The sequence below is a fragment of the Zophobas morio genome, unplaced genomic scaffold (genome assembly GCF_036711695.1).
Source record: "Zophobas morio isolate AGI-343-1 ecotype UQ-CSIRO unplaced genomic scaffold, CSIRO_AGI_Zmor_V1 ptg000022l, whole genome shotgun sequence".
Lineage (NCBI taxonomy): Eukaryota > Metazoa > Arthropoda > Insecta > Coleoptera > Tenebrionidae > Zophobas > Zophobas morio.
Window position 1 is genome coordinate 7,005,157 of NW_026972127.1, and position 26,298 is coordinate 7,031,454.

The window sequence follows — 26,298 nt, forward strand, 5'->3', positions numbered from 1 at the left end:
TTTTCAGTTTTCAAAATTTTCTATTTCTGGAATTATGAATTTTGATATTTCGATTTTTTATTTTCCGATTTACCGTTTGTTTTAATTTTTCGATTTTGGGCTATTTAAATTTTCCAATTTTTCGATTTTTCACTTTATTGATTTTTAGACTTTCTTGCGGATTTTTTCAATTTTCAATTTTTCGATGTTTGGTATTAATGCGAGTTCTCGATTTTTCGGTTTTTCGACTTTTCGGTTTTTCGATTTTTCAATTTTTCAACCTTTCAATTTTGGGAATTTTTCAATCAAAATTTTAGTTTTTCGATTTTTCAGTTTTCAAAATTCTTGAGTTCTGGGTTTATAAATTTCGATATTTCGATTTTTTTATTTTCTGATTTACAGATTGTTTTAATTTTTCGATTTTTCACTTTTTTGACTTTTCGATTTACTTATCGATTTTTTTAAATTTATAAAATTTCCAACGATTTCTCGATTTGATGATCGTTTCATGTTTGGATTACACGATGTTTTGATTTTCCGATTTCTAGGTTTTTTGATTTTTTGTCTTTTCGGCTTTTCGATTTATCGATCTTCCAATCTTTCGATGTTTCGACTTTACAATTTTTCGATTTCCCAATTTTTCGAGATTTCAGTTTTGGGATTTTTCAATTTTTCGATTTTTCAGTTTTTCAATTTTTCGATTTTTCATTTTTTCCGATTCCCGATTTAGGTTTGATTAGGTATTTTTTTAACTTCAATTTTTCGATTTCTCGACATCTTGGTTCCCGAGATGCTTACGACTTCTAAAAACACTTAGATCCCCAGAGATTCTTTCGACTCCTTAAAAAAACATAGGTGTCTTTAAGAATGTTTTAAATTCTTAAAAAAAAAACACCAGGAGTTCCCAAGCTGTTCTAGTTCTTTAAAAAAGTAGAACACTAGCCCCTGCCCCAATTTTTTTGACTCTTTTATAAAATAAAATATCAAGGATCCTTTCGAATTCTTAAAAAAAATTAAACACCAGAGATCGCCTAGATTTTTTTGGGGTTCCCAAGGTTCTTACGAGTTATTAAAAAATATCAGGGGTCCTCAACATTCTTCTAAATTAAAAATAAAATAAAATAATATAAAACACCAGAGGGCATGCAGATTATTTCTAGTTCTTAAAAAAAAAAATAAAACACCAGGGGCCCCTGAGATTCTTTCGACTTCTTATAAACACTAGAGGTGTTCATGATTCTTTTAAATTCATCAAAAAATTAAACACTAGGAGTCCCCAAGATTCTTTCTAGTTCTTTAAAAAGTAAAACACTAGGGATCCCCGAGATCGTTTCGATATCTTATAAAAAATTAAATACCAGCGATTGTCGCGATTCTTTCGATTTCTGAAAAAAACATAAAACATCTGGGGTTACCGGGATTCTTACGACTTCTTAAAAAAATAAAACATTTGAAACCCTCTAGATTATTCCTAGCTGTTAAAAAATAATAATAATCAAATTCTTGGAGCACCGGAGATTCTTTCGACTACTTAAAAAAAACATAGGTATCTTCAGGAGTCTTGTAAATTCTTAAAAAAAAAAGGAAAACACTAGGGGCCCCCAAGATATTTTTGACTGCTTCAAAAAAAACATCCGGAGTCCTTGACATAAATTTTTTTGGTTTAATTAAATAATTTTTGTGTACATATTTACACTGAAGCAATAGAAGTGTCATTTTGTTGATCTTTTTTTTAAAGTTTAGTCATAATAGTGTGTCAGTTTAAGTTTAAGCTTACATGTACATATTATAATTTCATTTTATTGTCTTGTAACTGGAACTTGTTTCTGTTGGGTCTGTTGGGCAAATATACTATTATTATTATTATCTTTGACTTTTTTTAATTCTGAATATGCTTATTAATTTGTTTACAAATCATTTGATTAGTTAAAAAATCTTGAACGCGAAGCAGTGTTTAATTTCTTTATTTTGAAATTATGAAGACAGGTTTGTTTAACACATCTTTGTTTTTAACTAGTTGTTTTACCAATATCCGTAGGTGTGAATCGATTTTAATAAAAATATTATCCTGTTGTTGCATAATTCATGCGAAAGAATGACGTACGAAGAAAAATAGTTTGTAGTTTCAAAGCGAACGAAAAACAAATAAATTTATGGGTGTTATGCAACCAACAAAACAGTGGCGATCAGATTTAGTAGAATTTTATTGCTTCCGGTGTTCTCGTGGAGGTTTATTTATTTTAAAAATGCAATATGGGCTTAAAAAGTGGGTGAAACTCGTTAAAATCCAAAAATTATTTATAGTTGCCCCCTTTTATTAGATTTGCATGCATATATAGTGCTATGCAATTGTTTTATTTGATTTTTGGGGGAACGATAGCGTTCGTCGACTATTTATGGACGAAATAACAAACAAAAATTATAAATAGTTTTAAGTTATTTGTTGGAAAATGTACGGTGTTTAGAAAATTTAACAAATCAGTACATTTAATACTCATATGAAGTACAGTTTTTGTGTATTCTCTGAATTGAAATTCATTGAACATTTTTGAAAATATTTTTAACTATGATTTTGTTTGTTTTCAATTCTTACAGTTGATAATTACGCAAATAGAATTAGTAGTAACACTATATGGAGTGTTTCAATTACGAGGTGCTAATTGATTGACAATATTTTTATTTTTGTGTAGATTTAGTTAACGTCTTTCGTTCTTATTTGTTTTTTTTTGCTTTTGCGTTGTTTTTACTTTTCTTTTTTGCTTATTTTTCTTTGCATGTTTTGTTTATTTTTTTTTAATTTTTCTTTTCAGATTTTATTTTGCTTTTGATCTCTGACCAAAAAACAATGTCAGCCCGCTCTGGTGGAGAAAGCCGTCAGCATCGATCAAATTCGCTCGGCGCACGTCTATCTTTTCGTGGCTTGCACGTTTTGCTAAGAGATGGCATCAACTGGCAGTGAGTTTCCATCCTTATAAATAATTTATATATGTTAGTGCAAAATCGGATTACACGACAATTACGATCGGAAAACAACGAGCACATCGTTGTTTGTTTATCGAACGTGATATTATTCACGCGATGTTTCATGTCCATCTGTTCTTTATACACCGACGAACGCTCTAATTCAACATCAAACGATTTGAATTTTTTTTTAATTACATCGATTGCGACAGCCCGATTCTCGCATTGCGCAGCGTTTATGATTTACGGCGATAATTACGCTTTAAGTAAAATTTTAATGCGGCAGTTTCAAAATAATTATTTGGGACGCGAGATGCAGTAATGTTTGTGTACAAACATAAACACTAAATTTACTCCGAATTTTCGTCTGCTGTAAATCAGGACGTTTTATTCCCAACAGTGGCATGCAAACAAGCCTTCACGGTCGCATAAATCAAAGAAAAATGTCATGCGAACGTGCCTTAACGGGCGCTCTATAAACCGTATCGTTTAAAAACCGTCGAATGTTAAAGAGTACAATTGTGTGTTATTATAAGGCAATTATCCCATCAGGTCCAGTACGCACAACAGTAAAGCTGATTCAATTGTCTTAACGAACCCCATCTGGATTTAGCACGCGACAATCGCCCAATCGCAAATTTTAAACAAGAGACTTTACGATCTAGGTCAACGCTAAATTATGCACACAAAACTACTTCCAAGAGATAGCATTTTCAATTGCTTCAGGTCTATTGACTAAAAATAATTCGGGCTAAAGCGAAATTAGTTACCCCGGGGGAAATTCGGAGAACAGGAAACTCGCGAACTGTGTTTATTGCTTTTTAAGGCAGGCGCTGATCGACGAGATAAGAGTGTCGAAAGTAATTAGAAATGATATTTATTGACCGATCAAACTTGAACTTTCGGCAGAAGCCGATCAAACAAAGTTCGCCCTTGCGTCTGGAATATTTCGTTTTTTCCGGGCGCGTAGGTGTGAGTACACTCGAATTTGAATAAATCAAAGAGAGCATTGTGTTTGTTCGGACGGGATTATATTTAAATTCGTGTTAGCGGCTAGCTCGGATCGTGGGTGACAATAATTTTGAGGATTTTTTGTGTGGGCGCCAAATTTTAGAATTAGATGAAGTGTTTCGCAGCCCACCAGAGGAACTCGGTTAATTTGTGAGTTCCTGTGTGGAGATGAGAATATCCTGCTTGCAAAATTAGTAAAAGTTATTTATCTGTGTGTGCTATAAATTTGAGGCTGAGTTAATTTGAAGCAACAAATTGCTGGTTTAGAGTATACTTTAATGTAAAAATATCGGCTAAATATGATTTTTCGATCGGTCGTAAAACGCGAGTTATTTCATAATAAATTTTATTATGAAGGAATTTGTGACGTCGTTTCCTCTTTTTCGGTGTAAGTGGCACGTACACACTTTGACTTTGAAAAAGTGTCAAGGTCGGTTTCGGTTTTAGTGCAAATCAACGATATTCTAGTTTTTTTGCAACATATTCTGCAACCGAGGACGTTTCATAATTTATTTAAAAATATTTTTATTGCCCGAAAGATGTTTCGGCCTCAACTGAGACCATTTACAGGCTTAAATTAAAAAAAAATATATGTAATTTTCAATTTTATTTTAATTCGGAGATTCAAACAATAAAAACTTTCTTGTCCGTGGAGCGAGACTTCAAACATATTTCATAGTCCAAGAATTAATTGATTGTTCGAGTCCTACAAGCTAAACCACAATTCAATATTTAGGTAATGCTTGGGCCCACTTAGATCCTTGAATTCTAAAGACTTATTAGTAATTTGAAGAATTGCCTAAGATGATTATCTATGAATCATATTAAAAAAACAATTCACTGAAATTCCACACTTGATTTCTGGGCGAATTCTTCGTCTCTCTAAAAGGCTTCTTTTTTTTGACACCAGTAGAACAATTTTTGTAATGAATAAGATTATTAAAAAAAACGTCTTTTTGAGTCAGGTCATTCTTACAATTTGTTCAGTCATTTCCGCACAATTTTGTACCATGTTAGTTGACTTAATGACCACTTCGTGACATTTGTAACATTTTAATGAGGAACGTATTTTTATTTTGTTCCCTTTTGATCTTATCATTACGATTTATCTTGACGTCTTTATTTGAAGTTGTTGTTGCACCCGGAATAACATCCGTGACTGTCACGTGATTGAATGACGTTTAAAATTGCACCATTAAATTTTCGAAACTGCCAAAAATTTCGTTGATGACAATTTAACCTCATGTTCTTTCGTTCAAAATTATATGAGGTGAAATCGTCGGGTCGAATTGTAGCTTATAAAATGTTGTTATTTACGATATTTTGTGAAAAATTTAATGTCAAGGGTCAAAAATTCAGGCGGATTCACAAACCACAAGTATAAGAGTGTATTATTTTATGAAAATTTAGGTCTGTGAAGTACAGTTTAATCATGCTTCTTCGAAAAAGTATAAAATTCGATTTTGCAAAACTTTATTTCTGATAATTTTATACATAAAAAAATAGATTGTAGCAGTAACAGTGCAGATAATCTCAAAGTCCGAAGTCGTGTACGGTAATCGTTGCGTTATCGAATGTCCTTACTCGAGCTTCACTTAATTAGTATCTAAAAGTTTCTTACACAATTTTGATTTTTTGCGAAAATTTGGATGCCTCGGAGAAAACTTTGAAAGTGGATTCGTAAATCACAAGTACTGGAGTCTGGAGTATGTTATTTTATAAAATTTAAATCCTATGCATGTTGCATGTACTATGCAAAATTTTGAGGGGACCTCATCACATTGTAGAATTGGTGTGGTCGCCACGACATGTTCCATAAATACAAAAAGTGATTTCAGAATTTCCGAAAATTTTTCCAAAAAAATTGTTAAAATCTTTTCAATCGACCCAAAATTGGTGTGAAATTGTAGATAATCTTCTGCCAGTTACAAATACGAAATCGCCGTTATGATATCTGTTCCAATAAAACGAAAACGGAATTCAAAATTTTCAAAAATTTCCCAAAAAAATTGGTTCAATCGACCGAAAATTGGTGTCAAATAATAGATAATCTTAGGTCAGTTATAAATCCGAAATCACACATCTATTGAAATAAAGGTACAATACGGTTCCAAAATTTTCAAAAATTGTCTACAAAAATGGTTAAAATTGGTTCAATTGACTAAAAATTGGTGCCAAATTTTAGATAATCTGTCGCCAGTTACAAATCTAAAATCCCCATATATGTTCCAATAAATACGAAAAGTGATTTAAAAAGTTTCCAAAAAAAATTGTTAAAATTGGTTCAATTGATCGAAAATTGGTGTCAAATTGTAGATAATCTTCCGCCAGTTACAAACCCGAAGTCACCTTCACGACATCTAGATCGAAATAAAGGTAAAATATGGTTCCAAAATTTTCAAAAATTTTCGAAAAAAATGATTAAAATTAGTTCAATCGATTAAAAAGTGGTCTCAAATTTTAGATAATCTTTCACCAGTTATAAATCTGAAATCGCCGTTACGACATCTGTTCCAATAAACACGAAAATTGAATTCAAAATTTTCAAAAATTAAAAAAAATGGTTAAAATTGGTGTCAAATTGTCATTATTCCTTCGCCAGTTACAAATCTTAAATAGCCGTCATGATATCTCTTACAATAAATACGAAAAGTGATTTCAAAATTTAAAAAAAATTTCTTAAAAAATCGTCAAAATTTGTTCAGTCGACCGAAAATTGATGTCAAATTGTAGATAATTTTTTGACGGTTACAAATCTGAAATCGACGCCACAGTATCTGGTCCAATAAACAAGAAAAATGAATTGAAGCTTTTAAAAATTTTCAAAAAAAAAAGGTCAAAATTGTGTCAATCGACTAACAATTGGTCTCAAATTTTAGATAATCTTTCGCTAGTTATAAATCTGAAATCTCCGTCACGATATCTGTTCCAATAAACACGAAAATTGAATTCAAAATTTTCAAAAATTTAAAAAAAAAAGGTTCAAATTGGTTCATCGAACGAAAATTGGGGTCAAATTGTCGTTATTCTTTCGCCAGTTACAAATCTGAAATCGCCGTCATGATATCTCGCACAATAAATACGAAGAGTGATTTCAAAGTTTTCAAAAATTTTCATAAAAAAAAAGGTAAAAATTTGTTCAATGGACCGAAAATTGATGTCAAATTGTAGATAATTTTTCGCCGGTTACAAATCTGAAATCGTCGCCACGATATCTGGTCCAATAAGTAAGAAAAGTGAATTGAAACTTAAAAAAAAAAATTGCAAAAAACCGGTTAAAATTGGTTTAATCGACTAAAAATTGGTCTCAAATTTTAGATAAGCTGTCGCCAGTTATAAATTTGAAATCGCCGTCGCGATACCTGTTCCAATAAACAAGAAAAGTGAATTCCAAAAAAATGGTTAAAATTGGTTCTATCGACCGAAAATTGATGTCAAATTGTAGATAATCATCCGCTAATTAATTACAAATGTGAAATAGCCCTCGCGATATCTGTTCCAATAAACACGAAAAGTGAATTAAAAATTTTTGAAAATTTTCACAAAAAAATGGTTAAAATTGGTTCAATCGGTGAAAAATTGGTGTCAAATTGTAGATAATGTTTCCCCGGTTACAAATTTGAAATCGTCTTCACGATATCTGGTCCAATAAACAAGAAAAGTGATTTGAAACTTTTAAAAAAATAAAAAATTAATGATTAAAATTGCTTCAATCGACCGAAAATTGGTGTCAAATTGTAGATAATCTTTCGCCAGTTACAAACCCGAAGTCACCTTCACCACATCTATCGAAATAAAGGTAAAATATGATTCCAAAATTTTCGAAAAAAATGGTTAAAATTAGTTCAATCGATTAAAAAGTGGTCTCAAATTTTAGATAATCTTTCGCCAGTCATAAATCTGAAATAGCCGTCATGATATCTCTTTCAATAAATACGAAAAGTGATTTCAAAATTAAAAAAAAATTCTTAAAAAATCGTCGTTCAGTCGACCGAAAATTGATGTCAAATTGTAGACAATTTTTCTTCTGTTACAATCTGAAATCGTCGCCACAATATCTGGTGCAATAAACAAGAAAAATGAATTGAAGCTTTTAAAAATTTTCAGAAAGAAAAGGTTAAAGTTGGTTCAATGGACTAACAATTGGTCCCAAATTTTAGATAATCTTTCGCCAGTTATAAATCTCAAATCGCCGTCACGATATCTGTTCCAATAAACACGAAAATGGAATTCAAAATTTTCAAAAAATTTAAAAAAATGGGTCAAATTGGTTCAATCGAACGAAAATTTGGGTCAAATTGTCGTTATTCTTTCGACAGTTACAAATCTGAAATCGCCGTCATGATATCTCTTACAATAAATACGAAAAGTGATTTCAAAATTTTCAAAAATTTTCAAAAAAAAAAAATCAAAATTTTGATCGATCGACCGAAAATTGATGTCAAATTGTAGATAATCATCCGCTAATTACAAATGCGCGCGATATCTGTTCCAATAAACACGAAAAGTGAATTCAAAATTTTTGAAAATTTTCCAAAAAAATGGTTAAAATTGGTTCAATAGATCGCAAATTGGTGTCAACTTGTAGATAATATTTCGCCGTTTACAAATTTGAAATCGTCCTCACGATATCTGCTCCAATAAATAAGAAAAGTGATTTGAAACTTTTCAAAAATTAAAAAAAATTAATTATTAAAATTTGTTCAATCGACCGAAAATTGGTGTCAAATTGCAGATAATCTATCGCCAGTTACAAATCATCTTCACGACATCTGTTGAAATAAAGTTAAAATATGATTCCAAAATTTTCAAAAATTGTCCAAAAAAAAAATTGGTTCAAAAGACTGAAAATTGATTTCCAATTTGCGAGAATTTTTCGCCAGTTACAAATCTGAAATCGCCGTCATTATATCTGTTATAACAAACACGAAAAGTGAATTAAAAATTTTCAAAAATTTTCCAAGAAAATGGTTAAAATGGTTCAATCGACTGAAAATTGGTGACTGATTTTAGATCATTTTTCTCCAGTTACAAATCTGAAATCGCAGTCATAATATCTGTTCCAATAAATACGAAAAGTGAATTGAAAATTAAAAAAAAAATCCAAAAAAAAAATGGTTAAAATTGGTTCAATTGACCAAAAATTTGTGCCAAATTTTAGTTAATCTCCCGCGAGTTGCAAATCTGTAATCGCCGTTACAATATATGTTCCAATAAACACAAAAAGTGAGTTCATAATTTTCAAAAATTTTCGAAAAAATGATTAAAATTGGTTTAAGGGACCGAAAATTGGTGTCAAATTGTAGATAATCCTCCGCTAATTACAAATCTGGAATTGCTGTCACGATATACAATATGTTCCAATAAACCGGAAAAGTGAATTCAAAATTTTCGAAAATTTGCCGAAAGAATTTGTGGGAACTATTAAATTTAATATTCCCGCATTTTTGGGTAGTAACGTAGCATTCAGCCTTTTAAAAATTATAAAAAATGGTTGAAGAAATGAGTCACTAAGCATGCGCTTTGTTGTGGTTTAACTGAAATGAAATTTACATATACAGGGTGTTTATATATATTTTTATATTTTTACAACCCTTCTTTATCCTAATAACTATTTTTGATATTGCTCAGTCTTACCTTAGCAAATACTCCCTCTATTGTCTTAGAGGATATGTCATTTGCCAAAATCACTCTTGTCTTTACAAGTACTAGCCCCACCCACCAGCCCCGTATTTTCTTAGAGGGTATGTCATTTGTCAAAGTCAGTCGTATCTTAGGAAGTACTAGCCCGGCCCATCCGCCCTCTATTTTCTTGATCGGTATATCATTTGCCAAAATCACTCTTATCATAGCAATTACAAGCCCCGCCCACCCGTTGTTTTTATATTTATGTTTTTAATTTATATATATTTTTTTATTATTACAGTTTTTAAATATCCATATGAGTTTTTTTTCCAAATAGAACACCCTATATTTTGTTACTACTACATCTTATTGAATGTTTTCTTCTCGTTCTTTTTTGTTAAGAAATTTCTATATTTAAAGTTGATATTTTCTGCAATTTTTACTTTGTTGAGAGGCTAATAAGAATGTGTAAAAATATATAGGCTGTTTCATTAAAAAAAACAAAGTTGTATTTTAGACGTTAAAAACGGAACACTGCATAGTTAAAAATAATTTTAGAGTAATCCTTAAAGAAATTTTGTCTTCTTGGGTTTTTGTTGTATCTCTAATAATTAATGAGATATCGAGCACCGCGCGTTTAGTGACTCACCCTGTATATTAATTTTGATATATAAAATCTGCACAATTTGTTACAATTTAAGTTACCAGTGGGTTATAAAATCGTAAATCAATTATATAATAGGAGTAATATAAAAGAACAATAAAAATTGTAGCCTTAAATAAATATATTTAATAATTTTTCAGATAATGTCATATTTGTAATATAACAAAAGTCGTTTTCGGAATTTTAACGCAGACAGCTTCTGAAATAGTTGATAAAATATCTTGATTTTCGATATTTTTCGGAAGATCTTATGCAAACAGTTATCTAAAAAAAATTGTTGTAGGTTATTTCTACAGAAATTAATTTTAATGCAGAAAGTTTTGAGACGACGTCATCAAATTGTTGGTGGGGAGGATTAAAAATTGATTATCGTTTTGATATTTCCAAGTAGTTATAAAATTTGCCAACGATCGGTGCCGCAGTTTTGGAGAGTAGATGTCTAAATAAAAATCACCACAGACAACGGAAATGTCAGATCTACTTTTTCGTACTCTACGAATCATGAATGTTAGAGAAAACATGAAAGTAGCTATTACCCTATTACGTTCGAGAAGTAAAAGTCGTTTTTTGGTGGATCCCTCTAGTTGTTAGGTGTCTTTTAATGTTATTGTTTTATCAACGACCACTTGAGTATGGGTCGCTTCAATCTGCTGTTTCTATATTTAGATATAACAATAACAATTGTTAGTAATTTAAAATAATCTAGTTACTGATAAAATCACTCCATTGTTAAATATTATATTAATTTATTGTTAAATATTATATTAATTTACAATGTTTCGCGTTTAGTAATTTACAGCAATCGATATTCAGTTTAACATCGGTAGAGAACATGACGTCAAATATGAATAAGAAATGTAGCTGTTACACCTTGTCTTTTTATATTCAAGAAAGTTAAAATAGCTTTTGTGTATGCATCGTTTTTTATTTTATAATATTCATATAATTGTACTAAATGACTCGAATATGACCTTTCACATGGAATATGTTTTCAAGAAATTCGTTTCTAACGCTGAAACTTTCGAGTTATTAGGAGGCGCTAATTTTATGTTTACTCGTCGTTTCATAGCTCCTAGAATACGAAAAAGTAGGTCCTTCCGTCTTAATATTTTAAAATATTATGTAATTAAATTAATTAATTACATTTAGATTGTAGCGATAAATTGAAGAAAAATTTCACGGTTGCGGTAATACTTGCCTCTAATTAATTTGAAGTTTGTGTTCTGTGGAATTGAAATGTAACGAGAAATTAAGTATTGAAACGGAAATGATTTCGTCGGATTAAGAGCACGTTTTTGAAAATATTTTAAATCTGAATCCACAGAAAAGCGTTTCAATTTTTAAATTTAATTTAACGTGGTTACTCAGCAAACTCGCTTTTTGAATGTAACCCCACTGTAATGACAAAAATAAATCAATACTCCCGTTGTTTGTGTCAATTTCATTTTATTGCACAATAGAAAAATAAAAAACATGGTGCTAGTAGATGTCGCACTGTAGTGAAGAATTTCACATATTTTGATTACACATTTACAAACGCTTCAACGATCGATGACTTACGCGATAAAAGCAAAAAGTAATTAAAACTAAGAGTAGCAAGTATTATACGCAAAATTCTTCAGATTTAATCGGTTCTTGAAGGGCCATTAAAACTTACATAATTTTAAATTTCAGTTGCATGTGTCATTTACCTACATAGAAAATCGGTAATGAACAATATTGCAAAAACCGTAATGTGTTTTGAACATGCTCAATCCAGATCGTAGTGTGTTGAAATTAAGACAGAAAGAAGAAGGTAAAGATCAACATCTGAAAATACAAACTACGTCTAGATGGAATCTTTGGCTTGAAACTTTATAACACATTTATATTCTCCCCCTCATGAGCATCAGATCCCGGGTCAAAACTTTTATCATTTACAACCCCAGGTGTCAAACGGGTTGACACCAAATTTCTACGTGTTCAACGGCATTATAACATTGTCAGCAACTAGTAGTAAACGTAAAATAGTCATCCGTTTTTTTAGAGAACTACATTTCTTGCCCTCAATTATTTTCTCTTTTGCGCTTAACGGGAATAAATGCGGTAAAACTTCACGCCGCCGCGGTGAAAATAATGATGTACGTCGCCTTAAGTTCTACGAAAAAAATGCTTGCAAAGGCGTGATGTTAACAATTTCCTTCGTAATTATTAAACAGGTTAACGGTTTTTGCGCTGAACGAAGTAGAAAATTTTCCGTCGGATTTAAAGGGACTTTGTGCTTTTCCTTTTGCTTGTTTCCTGGTCGCTACTTTTTCCACCGTCGCGCTTGCTACTTTCTCCGTGCAATTGCACTAGTGATGGCCGTTATCATGTGTAACGTTGCGAAACCTGTAGCAAATATCAGTAATAGTAATAGTCGAATAATTTTATTAGTGCTATTAGCCGGTATTGCCCGGTTTTACCTCCTTCCTGCTTTGGGTTGGGAGAAACGTGATTTTCTTTGATGGAAAAAGTACAAGGACTGAATTCAGTTTGGGTTTTGGCGTTCGAGTCGTGATTTACAAGAAAAAACTCAAGAAAGTCGGACGCGAAAGTTCTTAAAATAAGTCTCGTATGACACGGATTGCGATTTCATTAACGCGAATATTCGCGTAAAAATAACAGTAAATTCTAGATATTGTTAAGGACGACGGAAAGGGGTCAGGTTTAAATCGTTGTTATTACAAACACGATAATCAATATTAAGAAAATGATTTTTCAAGGTGACGGCGAACATGTGCTAGGAAAAAATGTGGTATCTAAAAGAAAAAGATACATGGGAATTGCAGAGAGCGAGCAAAAAACGTCTGAAATAACAATGATTAAAAGTGTAAGGTCGTTCGTTACGTCCGTGACTTATTTAGTCCGTCCAGTACAAGGGGCCAATTGCTGCTGCGGTATATTTAAAACCAGTAGTGGATTTAAATGAAAGTTGGATTAAAAGTCAAACTGTCTATCATATTTTTAGTTGTATGTCGACACACGTGGATTATTGCAGGATATTACAAAAGTTGGAGGAAAAGGTGTGTTCGAATGGCTTTTTTATTTTATGGTGCCATAAGAATTGCAATAGTCGTCGCAGTTTGGACAAGAATAACTCAATTAGTGTTTCACTGACGCGCCGTGTGGATTAAAGTGCGGACAACCGCGGTAATAAAATTATCGGCATTTGCATTATGGATGAAATGTGACTTCGGTGTTGGAAATCATTTAGTGTCAATTTAGTTTAAATTACTGTCGCATTAATTTATTAACAGGAAGTTTAGAAATTAGCGAAACGGATAAACAAAAATATTAGCCATTCGTTAAATAAACTTGATTACAATACTTCCCTAGCTTCGCTCGACAAATAAAAATTGTTGGAGTAAATAGCGTGTCTTCATGTTTTATGTTAATGTAGCTGCGAACAATAAATTAATTAAAGTAATTGGGTTGTGTAAATATCACTCGACAATACCCAATTTACCCAACTATTTTCTCAAGCTTCCAGATAAATTAATGAGATACAGAGTGCCTTAATGGCCCAACAACGGTGAGAGATTACAAATTGTCTGCACTTCCTGAGAAAATATTTTATGTTAAATTCTTAGCAAACTTGTTTAATTTAACGATTTCAAAAGAATTTGCACTGTATAGTGTCTTAATTTGCCGATTTTTAATTAATTTTATAAAATAATAAACTCCTATATGTGTGGTTTATGAATCCGCCTTCTTTTAGCAAAAAAATTCGAATTGCGAGGGAAGTGCTAAATTAATAACTGAGTACATTATTCTCATCTACAGTATTTTTAGTGTAAATTATTTCGCTCTTTTTGTATCGTTCTACTTTAAATACTCGAAATGAGGGAGAAAAGTTTAAAAAAAGACCGACAACTCGGTTTCAGGATGAATACGAATGTTTAACATTCAAACTGTTATTAAACAAATGTGTGTACAACTCTGGGAAAAGCGTGTTTTTGGTGAACTATTTTCCCCCATTAGAGACCGCACATGTTTTCTCTAGAGAGAAAAAAGTAACTTTAAATTACCCTAAAAATACGTATACGTACATACCGTGGACTTCGTGTTTAATTAACTCTCTTTGTGTAATTTGATTACATTGTTCTGCTTACCATTATTTATTGTTCCATTTAAACAGTCTACAAAAAGTGTCCGACGTCTGTCGAAAGGACTTGCTAAAATAAGACAGAACTCTATTTCACTGACTTATTTTGGCAAGTTCTACGCAAGATTTAAAACTAAGTAAAAAGTGGCCCCTCCCACCCACCTCTATTCTGTTTTGATAATTCACTCTTGTTGACTCTGAAGAACGGAAGTTGGATTTTATATTGATAAATAAATAATAGAATCCAGCATTACATTTTTTTAATACAATTTAATTTTTACTAAATTGTTTCAATTTTTAAATTTTGCAAGTTTTCGATCAGCAGTTTCACGAGTTCTGAATTTTTAATTCTTCAATTTTTCATTTCTTACTGCAAACATTTTTTTGTCATATTTGGATACCGATTTAGGATTACATTTTTATCTTTTGAAAGTTCGCGTTATTAACACGACGCTTCAAAAACTAAACTAATCGATTCTAAAATATTATACAATTTGAATTTTTTGACGAAATCGGGATGTCTTGGGTAAAAAATCAACGCGGATTTATAAACCGCAGTTAGAGGAATATATTATTTTATAAAACAAAACAACAAAAAGTCGAAAATTTGAAAAATTGAAAAATCTAAAATGTAAAAATCGGAAAATTGAAGAATCGAAAACTGAAAAATGGAGAAATTGAAATTTCAGTTTCCAAAAATGAAATGTCAAAAGTTGGGAAAGCGAAAAATTGAATAATCGAAACATCTAAAAATTGGAAAGACAAAAAATCGAAAAGTCGAAAAATCAAAAAAATGAGGAATTGAAATATCTAGGCCAAAATCGAAAAGTTAAAAGTTGAAAAATTTAAAATAAAAAAATCGGCAATTCGAAGAATCTGAAATCGAAAAATCAAAAATTTTAAAAATTGAATAATTGAAAAACCGAAAAATTGGAAAAAAAAACTAAAAACCCTAAAATTTAACAATTTGAAAAATAGAAATATCGAATAGCTGAGTAATCGAGAAAGCGAGAAATCGAAAAATCAAAAATTTTTAAAAATTGAAAAATTAAAATATCGAAAAACTCTAAAATCGAGAAATCGAAAGATCAAAAAATCGAAAAATTCATAAATCTAAATTGAAGAATCGAAATATTGAAAAATTCCAAAATTGAAATATCCAAAAAATGGAAGATAATCGCAGAATCGAATAACAAAAAATCCAATTTCAATTTTTCGATGAAAAACGAGACATCGAATATTTAAAAAATCGAAAAATTCAAGATTTCAGAAACTTAAAAATCGAAACATTGAAAAGTCGAGAAATTGAGAAGTGGGAAAAATGAAACATCGGAAAATACAAAAACCGAAAATTTGAAGAATCGAAAAATTCTCAATACAGAAATTACTCAAAAAATTGAGTAATCGCAAATTTGAAAATCGAGAAACTAAAAATGGAGGAATTGAAAAATTTAACAATACAAAAACTGAAACATGGAAGAAATCGAAACATCAAAAGATCGGCACAACGAATAGTCGAGGAGTCGAAAAATCCATAAATGAGTAATTGAAATTGGCCAAAATCGAAAAGTTAAAAATAAAAAAATCTAAACATCGAAAAACTGAAAAACCGAAAAGTTTAAAAATAGAACAATCAATCATTTTAAAAATTGAAAAACCGAAAACTCTAAAACCGAGAAATTGAAAAATCGAAACATCAAAAAACTCAAAAACCAAAAATTCAGAAATTGAAAAATATAAATATCGAAGAACTAAAAAAATCGTGAAAGCCAAAAATCGAAAATTAAAAAAATCCAAAATTTGAAAAATCAAAAACCTGAAAAATCCAAAAATCGAAAAATTGGAACCCTGAAAAATCGAAACAATGAAAAGTCGAGAAATCGAGAAATGGGAAAATCAAAAATTGATATCTCGGAAATTTTAAAAATCGAAAAATTGAAACATCGGAAAATTGCGAAATCGAAAAATGAAGAAATCCGGAAATTTGAAGAGTCGAGAAATTGAAGAATCAAAAAATTTAAAAATTCGCAATACCTAGTGAAATATCAAAAAATTGAGTAATCGCAAATTTGAAAACCGAGAAATTGAAAAAACCGAAAAATGGAGGAATTAAAAAATTGAAAAATACAAAAGCTGAAATATGGAGAAATCGAAACATCAAAAGATCGGGACACAGAAAAGTCGAGAAGTCGAAAAATCCAAGAGAGAAACTGAAATTGGCCAAAATCGAAAATTTAAAAATTCATAAATTTAAATTCAAAAAAATCGATAAAGCAAAAAATGGAGACATTGAACAATAAAAAATCGAAACACCGAAAAACTGAAAAATAAAAATCTAAACATCGAAAAACTGAAAAATCGAAAAAATTTAAAAACCGAAAACTAAAACCGAGAAGTTGAAAAATCGAAAGATTGATAAATTAAAACATCAAAAAACTGAAAAACCAAAAATTCAGAAATTCAAAATATAAATATCGAAGAACTAAAAAATCATGGAAGCCAAAAATCGAAAATTTAAAAAATACAAAAATTGAAAAATCAAAAACCTGAAAAATCCAAAAATTGAAGAACTGGAACACTGAAAAATCGAAACAATGAAAAGTCGAGAAATCGAGAAATGGGAAAATCAAAAAATTGATATCTCGGAAATTTTAAAAATCGAAAAATTGAAACATCGGAAACCTGTGAAATCGAAAAATAAAAAAATCCGGAAATTTGAAGAGTCGAGAAATGAAGAATCAAAAAATTTAAAAATTCGCAATACCTTCTGAAATATCAAAAAATTGAGTATGTAATCGCAAATTTGAAAACCGAGAAACTGAAAAACCGAAAAAAGGAGGAATTAAAAAATAGAAAAATACAAAAGCTGAAACATTGAGAAATCGAAACATCAAAAGATCGACACACCGAAAAGTTGAGAAGTCGAAAAATCCAAAAATGAGAAACTGAAATTGGCCAAAATCGAAAAGTTAAAAATCGAAAAATTTATAAAAAAAATTAATAAAGCGAAAAATTGAGACATTGAACAATAAAAAAATCTAAACATCGAAAAATTTTAAAACCGAAAAAGAAAAATTTCAAAAAAATTGAAAAACCGAAGACTCTAAAACCGAGAAGTTGAAAAATCGAAAAATTGAGAAATCGGAACATCAAAAAACTGAAAAATCTAAAATCCAGAAATTGAAAATTATGAATGTCGAAGAATTAAAAAATCGAAAACGCCAAAAATCGAAAGTATAAAAAAGCCAAAAACTGAAAAATCAAAAACCTGAAAAATCCAAAAATTGAAGAATTGGAAAACAAAAAAATCGAAACAATGAAAAGTCGAGAAATCTAGAAATGGAAAAATGAAAAAATTAATAAATCGGATATTTTAAAAATCGAAAAATTGAGAAATCGAAACATGAAAAAATCCGGAAATTTGAAGACCGAGAAAATGAAGAATCAAAAGATTTCAAAATTCTCAATACTGAAATATCAAAAATTGAATAATCGCAAATTTGAAAACCGAGAAACTGAAAAACTGAAAAAATGGAGGAATTGAAAAATTGAAAAATACAAAAATTGAAACATTGAGAAATCGAAAAATCAAAAGATCGACACACCGAAAAGTCGAGAAGTCGAAATATCCAAAAATGAGAAATTGAAATTGGCCAAAATCGAAAAATCGAGAAGTTAAAAATTGAAAAATTCATAGAAAAAATCAATAAAGCGAAAAATTGAGACATTGAACAATAAAAAAATGTAAACATCGAAAAATTTTAAAACCGAATAAGAAAAATTTCAAAAAATTGAAAAACCCAAAACTCTAAAACCGAGAGGTTGAATAATCGAAAGATTGTTAAATCGGAACATAAAAAACTGAAAAATCTAAAATCCAGAAATTGAAAAATATAAATGTCGAAGAATTAAAAAATCGAGAACGCCAAAAATCGAAAGTTTAAAAATGCCAAAAATTGAAAAATCAAAAACCTGAAAAATCCAAAAATTGAAGAATTGGAAAACTAAAAAATCGAAACAATGAAAAGTCGAGAAATCGAGAAATGGAAAAATCAAAAAATTAATAAATCGTTTATTTTAAAAATCGCAAAATTGAGACATCGGAAAATTGAGAAATCGAAACATGAAAAAATCCGGAAATTTGAAACGTCGAGAAAATGAAGAATCAAAAGATTTCAAAATTCTCAATACTGAAATATCAAAAATTGAGTAATCGCAAATTTAAAAACCGAGAAACTGAAAAACTGAAAAAATGGAGGAATGAAAAAATTGAAAAATACAAAAACTGAAACATTGAGAAATCGAAACATCAAAAGATCGACACACCGAAAAGTTGAGAAGTCGAAAAATCCAAAAATGAGAAATTGAAATTGGCCAAAATCGAAAAGTTAAAAATTGAAAAATTCATTAGAAAAATCAATAAAGCGAAAAATTGAGACATTGAACAATAGAAAAATCTAAACATCGAAAAATTTTAAAACCGAAAAAGAAAAATTTCAAAAAAATTGAAATTCCGAAAACTCGAAAACCGAGAAGTTGAAAAATCGAAAAATTGAGAAATCGGAACATCAAAAAACTGAAAAATCTAAAATCCAGAAATTGAAAATTATAAATGTCGAAGAACTAAAAAATCGAGAACGCCAAAAATCGAAAGTTTAAAAAAGCCAAAAATTGAAAAATCAAAAACCTGAAAAATCCAAAAATTGAAGAATCGGAAAACTAAAAAATCGAAACAATGAAAAGTCGAGAAATCGAGAAATGGAAAAATCAAAAAATTAATAAATCGTTTATTTTAAAAATCGAAAAATTGAGACATCGGAAAATTGAGAAATCGAAACATGAAAAAATCCGGAAATTTGAAGACCGAGAAGATGAAGAATCAAAAGATTTCAAAATTCTCAATACTGAAATATCAAAAATTGAGTAATCGCAAATTTGAAAACCGAGAAACTGAAAAACTGAAAAATGGAGGAATTGAAAAATTGAAAAATAGAAACACTGAAACATGGAGAAATCGAAAAATCAAAAGATCGACACACTGAAAAGTCGAGAAGTCGAAAAATCCAAAAATGAGAAATTGAAATTGGTCAAAATCGAAAACTCGAGAAGTTAAAAATTGAAAAATTCATTAAAAAAATCAATAAAGCGAAAAATTGAGACATTGAATAATAAAAAAATCTAAACACCGAAAAAGAAAAATTTCAAAAAATTGAAAAACCCAAAACTCTAAAACCGAGAAGTTGAAAAATCGAAAGATTGAGAAATCGGAACATAAAAACTGAAAAATCTAAAATCCAGAACTTGAAAAATATAAATGTCGAAGAACAAAAAAATCGAGAACTCGAAAAATCGAAAATTTAAAGAATCCAAAAATTGAAGAATTGGAAAACTGAAAAATCGAAACAATGAAAAGTCGAGAAATCGAGAAATGGAAAAATCAAAAAATTAATAAATCGGATATTTTAAAAATCGAAAAATTGAGACATCGAAAAATTGAGAAATCGAAACATGAAAAAATCCGGAAATTTGACGAGTCGAGAAAATGAAGAATCAAAAAATTTAAAAATTCTCAATACTGAAATATCAAAAAATTGAGTATTCGCAAATTTGAAAAACTGAAAAATCGGGGAATTGAAAAATACAAAAACTGAAACATGCAGAAATCGAAACATCAAAAGATCGGAACACCGAAAAGTCGAGAAGTCGAAAAATCCATAAATGAGAAAGTGAAATTGGTCAAAATCGAAAATAGAAACGTTAAAAATTGAAACATTCGTAAATTTAAAATAAAAAAATCGATAAAGTGAAAAATTGAGACACTGAACAATAAAAAGATCGAAACATTGAAAAATAAAACTGAAAAATTTAAAAATCGAAAAAACCAAAAATTTTAGAAATTAAAAAGATCGAGCAATCGAAACATCAAAAAACTGAAAAATACAAAAAACTAAAACATGGAGAAATCGAAACCTCAAAAGATCGGCGAGAAGTCGAAAAATCGATAAATGATAAATTAAAATTGGTCAAAATCGAAAAATCAAAAAGTTAAAAATTGGAAAATTCATAAATTTCAAATAAAAAATCGATTAAGCGAAAAATTGAGGCAATGAACAATAAAGAAATCTAAACATCGAAAAATTTAAAATCCGAAAAATCAAAACTTTTAAAAATTGAAAAATCGAAAACGCTGAAACCGAGACATTGGAAAATCTAAAATTAAGAAATTGTAAAATATAAATATCGAAGAACTAAAAAAATCGAGAAAGTCAAAAATCGAAAAGTCGAAAATTTAAAAAATCCAAAAATTGAAAAATCAAAAACCCGAAAAATCCAAAAATTGAAGAATTGGAAAACTGAAAGAACGAAACAATGAAAAAATTGAAAAATCTTAGAATTAAAAGACTGGAAAACTGAGAAATCGAAAAAGTGAGTAACCGAAAAAACTGAAGAATTGAAAAATCGAGGTTTTGAGAAATCAAAACATTAAAAGATCGCGAAATCTACAAATGAGAAATCTAAATTGGCCAAAATAATCAATTTCTAAAATTTTGCATATCATTTAAGCTTACAGGAAAAAATATGTATAGGTTATTTGTTATTTTGACGAATTTCTATTTCTTGTTTTCTTGGCGACTCACACTCTGTAGAATACGAAAATACACATTGTTAGTTTTGATTCGTCTCAAACTCCTTGTTCGTACTTAGTTTGAAAATATTTTAACCATTAAATAAAAATAAAATAAACAGGGTTTTTATTTTTTCGATTTAAACTGATGACATTAGAAGCTTTGTTGCCTAACCTGAAATCTACAGTACATTTTGCTTTCGTTGTACGATAATAGTTTGGACTTAAATATAACTATCCTTACTTTGAAATTTTCCTAAAGCATTGGACGAGGATCAACTAAAATATTTATCCATTTTCTCTAGAGTGATGATGATGCTTTCCGTAATGATGCTTTTATTTTTATACAATTGCCTACCTACACCCCAGAGAAATGGCGGTCTTTACTTCGAATTCCAGCTAGAAACAGCCGATTTTTCTTGGCTTAAGTAAACCTTTTTTTTTGCAAGATGTAATTATTTTGCATAAATCCTCAAACACTAGTCCACCGACCCTGCATTCAGCGGCAGCGCCAGCTTATTTGTAAATAAGTTTATCGATTTTAGTGTCTGGTTTCTGTGATGGGCGCCAGTTGCTGCAAACCCAATTTAATTTCTTCCTCATTAAAGGTGTGACGAAAGCCATTGCCAGTGGAATATAAGATTTAATTAGCGTCCCACCCACGGGTCGCCACTATACGATTTCAAGAGCAGATGGCCAATTTGTGATTAGTGTTCCTAATGTCGGCAACTATTACGCAATTATAATTGTGTGTGTGTGTTAAAAAAAGCAGCCGTAATTGTTAATCACCGACGAATTTTCTTGATTCCACGATCGCGTGAGCGCATACTTTGATTCCTCCGCACACCAACACGATAATACGGGTTTTTCTAAAATATTGCGACACTTTTCGGAACACCCGTGTTTAAATCGTGCCATTTTTAAGGCCACCGGTCAATGGCGACCGATCTGAATACAGTGGCGTAACTAAGGTGGAGCACTTGACCCTTTTTTGGAATGAGAATAAATCCGATACATTTTCTTAATTTATTAACTTGTTCTTTGTAATTTTAGATATTTATTTATGGTCTTGTCAGGACTAACACGAAAGAGAATATGTAAATAGTCGGGTAATACATAGACAAATAAAGTTTCGTCATAACTGGTGTACTAAAGTTGTGAATTGTTGGATTCGTTTGTGGTAAAGTAATTGGCCTTGATGCTTTACAGTGATTATAAAAAAAGTAATAATAAATGAGAAGTTATTGGTGTTTAGATCTGCAATGAATGGGTTTATAAGTGCGTTATTACTCATTCAATGTCTAAAAATTGTGTAGTTATATGACTTGTAATTTTAAGATAAATGAATAAAAGAGCTCAGGGTTTCCGCGTAAATTCCCGCGTTTTGTTAATTGTTAGAGGTAAAAGCCCGAATACCTGATGATTACAAAATAAGCCTGGCTCACAGCGGCATTGATTATGACATTATTTACAGTGAATTATGGTTTTAAAGCGTATTTTCGCCGAAAGAAAAATAACGGAAAAATGTTAAGCATGAAAAATATTTGTACATCTTGTGACTGGTTGTAAAAACAACAACAATTAGAAATCATATAATAACCTCTTGTGAAGGGTCCAGTCATAAATTATATTTGTGACTCTTAAATTTGCAGACGTCAGTTTTAAATGATGGTGCAGCTACTGCAATATATTTTTTTTAAATGGCAACTTGTATTTAATTTGCAAAGGCCAAAAGTAACCAAGTTCCATTTAAATTACAAATTACACTACTAAACATCTCCGTATGAACTTTACCCCGCTGAACTCCCTCTCGTGTAATTTTCCACCCAGCAGCAACAAAAGCAAAACTGCATTTTTAATCGATAATTTGCATAAAGAGCAGCTTTGTATTCAGCAGGCACTTCCTCGTCAATTTTTCGTCGCAAATCTCGAAAACACCGCGACATTGAAGAATATTTAAACAAATCGCGCCGTACCCACACATGTCTTTTAATGGTGCGGCATAAAACACACAAATAGTCCCGTCAAGTGCATCCGGCGGTTATTTTCGCGTGTTTTCGGGACGAAATCCAAGGGAAATACGTCGGCTACTGAAGACCTGTTTATTTTCGATGGCAAGACGGAGTTTTCAACAAGCAGGAGTCTCTGCGAAACTCGTTATCGATTTTGGGGGTGTTTATGGTCGTCGTATAACGCTTAATTTAACGTTGAAAGCCTCACCTCTTATGTCGACTTGGCTTAAACAATGCAAAATTAGAAGGATGGAACCCTTTCTTAATAAGGGCCGTTACACGCCGGTCCTTCGTGTTGAATTAATTCCCGTTGAAGAGGCGGACGAAAGGTGGAATGAAAAGGTGCTCGCGGTTAGGGAAGTTTAATTAGGGCAATACGAAAAAGTGGGTTTTTCGGGGCGAATTTTGCTTGTTAAGTAAATGGGAGACTTGAGATCCTTTTTGGGACGGGATTGAGGTAATTTTTTCTTGGGAGTTCGCCAGGGCTAAGCGTGGAAAGAACGAGATTTAGTTTTTTAGGCTTTCGAAATTAAACGTTACGGTTTACAGTTTTTAGTTCCAGAGCGTAAGCTAAGGAAGTATTGTAATTGGGTCCCTTGGGCGACTGGTTTCTCGAAGTTTCTCTAGCTAGAGTACGAAAAAATAGGTTTCCCGTTTCCGTCTGTCTGTCTGTCTGTTCGAATTTTTATCAGACAGATTGTTGACAAATTTGTTATGAATGTTAGGAATATCATGTAGATGGTAAGATGCTAACCAAAATTTGTCTGCTCAACCCCACCAATTTTTACAGTAGTAAATGTTATTAAAATAACGTATTCCTCCATTTGTGATCTATGAATCCGTTGCTGAGTTCTTGCCTTAGGCATCCAGATTTCTGGAAAAAAATCAAAAGTGTATAGCATTTACCCAATAGGGTATTGATGTCATCTTACAATTTTGTAGAATTAATGTTATTTGAATGTTAAAAAGTAACATAGCCTTGAACATGTGGTTTACGAATCCGTGTTGAATTTTTGTCCTAGATATCGCGATTTTTTGGGGAAAAAATGAAAATTAATAGATATAACAATTTTTCAATCTCTTAGTTTTTCGAATTATGATTTTTCAATTTCCCCATTACTCAATTTTTCGATATATCAGTTGTGGGATTTTTTAGTTTTGTTAATCCTCAATTTTTCAATTATTTCCATATTTTAATTTTTGATATGCATTCATTTTTAAGGTTTAGATTTCTCAATTTCTCAATAATCGATTTTTAATTTTCTCATTTTTCGATTTCTTGACTTTATAATGTTTCCATTTGTCAGTTATTCAATTTCTCATTCGTTCTATTTTTCAATTTTTCGATTTTACAGGTTTTTGATTTTTCAAGTTTTCGATTATAAAATTTTCAGTTTCTCAATTTTTGAAATTTCAAATTTTTCAATTTTTGATGTTTCTAAATTTTTAATTTTTCAATTTCCCCATTTCTCGATGAACCAATTTTTCTAATTTCCGATTTCTCGATTTTTCGACTTTTCGGTTTCCCGAGTTTTTAATTTTTCGATATTTCAGTTTTGAAATTTTTTAATGTTTCGATTCTTCAATTTTTCGATTTCTCGATTTTTCACTTTTTCGATTTTTATATTTTAGATTTCTCAATTTTTTGGTGTTTCGATTTCTGCATTTTTTCAATTTTTGGTTTTTTAAAATTTTATAGATTTTTTAATTTCGGATACCTTCTCTCTTTTCAGTTCTTCGATTTTCGTTTTTTAATGTTTCGATTTTTCTGTTTTTCAATATTAAAATTTATGATTTTTCGATTTTTCGACTTCTTGGTTTATCGAAATTTCGTTTTTTTACTTTTTCGAGTTTCAATGTTTTGATATTTTAATTTTTCAGTTTCTAAAATTTTAGATATCTCTAATTGTCGCCTTGCCGATTTTTCAATATTCCGAACTCTAATCCACGATTTTTCAGTTTTGTGAAATTTCAGTATCCCGATTTTTGGATTTTTCGACTTCTCGGTTTCAAATTTTTCGGTGTATTTCAATTTTTCAATTGTCCAAAATTTTAGACTTTTTTTTGTACTTTTTAAATTTTTAGTTTTTTTTCAGTTTTTTAATTTCTCGATTTATCGAGATTTCGATGATTCGATTATTTTATTAAATACTCAATTTTTCGATTTTTCAATTGTTAAAATTATCGATTTTTGGATTTTTTAATTTTTTGGTTTTTAAATTTTCAGTTTTTCTTCTTTCAATTTTTCAATTTCTCGATTCATCGAGATTTCGATGATTCGATAGTTTTATTGGTCAATTTGTCTATTTGTCGAATTCTCAATTTTGTGCTGTATCGATTTTTTTTTTATTTTAAATTTTTCATTTTTCAACTTTTCGATTTTGGTCTATTTCGATTTTTCAGTTTTTCGACTTTTCGTGTTCTCGACTTTTCGATTTCTTGATTCTCGTATCTTTTGATTTTTCGATTTCTGATTGTTTCAGTTTTTGAATTTTTTTTCCGATTTTCCTATTTTTCGATGTTTCGATTTTTCAATTTTTTGATTTCCCAATTTATATCATTTCAGTTTTGGAACTTTCCAATTTCTCCGGTTTTAGATTTTTCAATTTTAGATTTCTAAATTTTGAGAACTTTAAATTTTTAAGTTTTCCGGTTTTTTAAATTTTACATTTTTTGACTTTGTATTTTTGATTTCTCAGTTTTTCAACTTTTCGATTTCTCAATTTTTCGACGATTCAATCTGGGGAATTAATCAATTTCTGGATTTTTCAGTTTCTTGAAGTTTCGATATATCGATCTTTCGATTTTTCAACTTCTCGGTTTTTCAATTTTCCAATTTTTAAAATTTTTAATTTCTCGATTTATTGAAATTTTTCAATGCTTCGATTGTTTTATTGTTCAATTTGTCGATTTTTCGTTTTTTTTTCTTAATTTTCAACTTTTCGATTTTGGTCTAATTTGGTTTCTCAGGTTTTCGATTATTCGACTTCTTGATCTTTTCGATTTTTGGTTTTTCAGTTTTTGAGTTGTTCGATTTCTGGGTTTTTCGATTTTTCGATTTCCCAGTTGTCATCATTGCAGTTTTGGAACTTTTCAATTTCTTGATTTTTCAATTTTTGCGATTTTTAAATTTTGGATTTTCTATTTTTCGGTTTTCAGTTTTGGGATTTTTGAATTATTTTTTTTTTCAATTTTTTGAATTTTTCAATTTTTCGATTTTTTCAATTTTGCAATTTTTGATGTTCCTAAATTTTTAATTTTTCGATTTCTCGACTTTTCAATGTTTCGCTTTTTC

At 30.1% G+C, this 26,298-nt stretch overlaps 1 protein-coding gene across 2 annotated transcripts in view; it reads left to right on the forward strand.

Annotated features, from left to right (window-relative positions):
* The window catches only part of LOC135133657 (TLD domain-containing protein 2), a 213,917-nt gene that overhangs the window by 32,054 nt on the left and 155,565 nt on the right, over positions 1–26,298 (forward strand). The window contains exon 2 of one of the 2 annotated variants that reach the window (XM_064062119.1): positions 2,790–2,934. The exons of the other annotated variant lie outside the window; for it this stretch is intronic. Within the exon in view, the coding sequence (XP_063918189.1) occupies positions 2,825–2,934 (110 nt within the window). The 5' untranslated portion in view covers positions 2,790–2,824. The remainder of the gene's footprint in view (positions 1–2,789; positions 2,935–26,298) is intronic. 2 annotated transcript variants of the gene reach the window in all.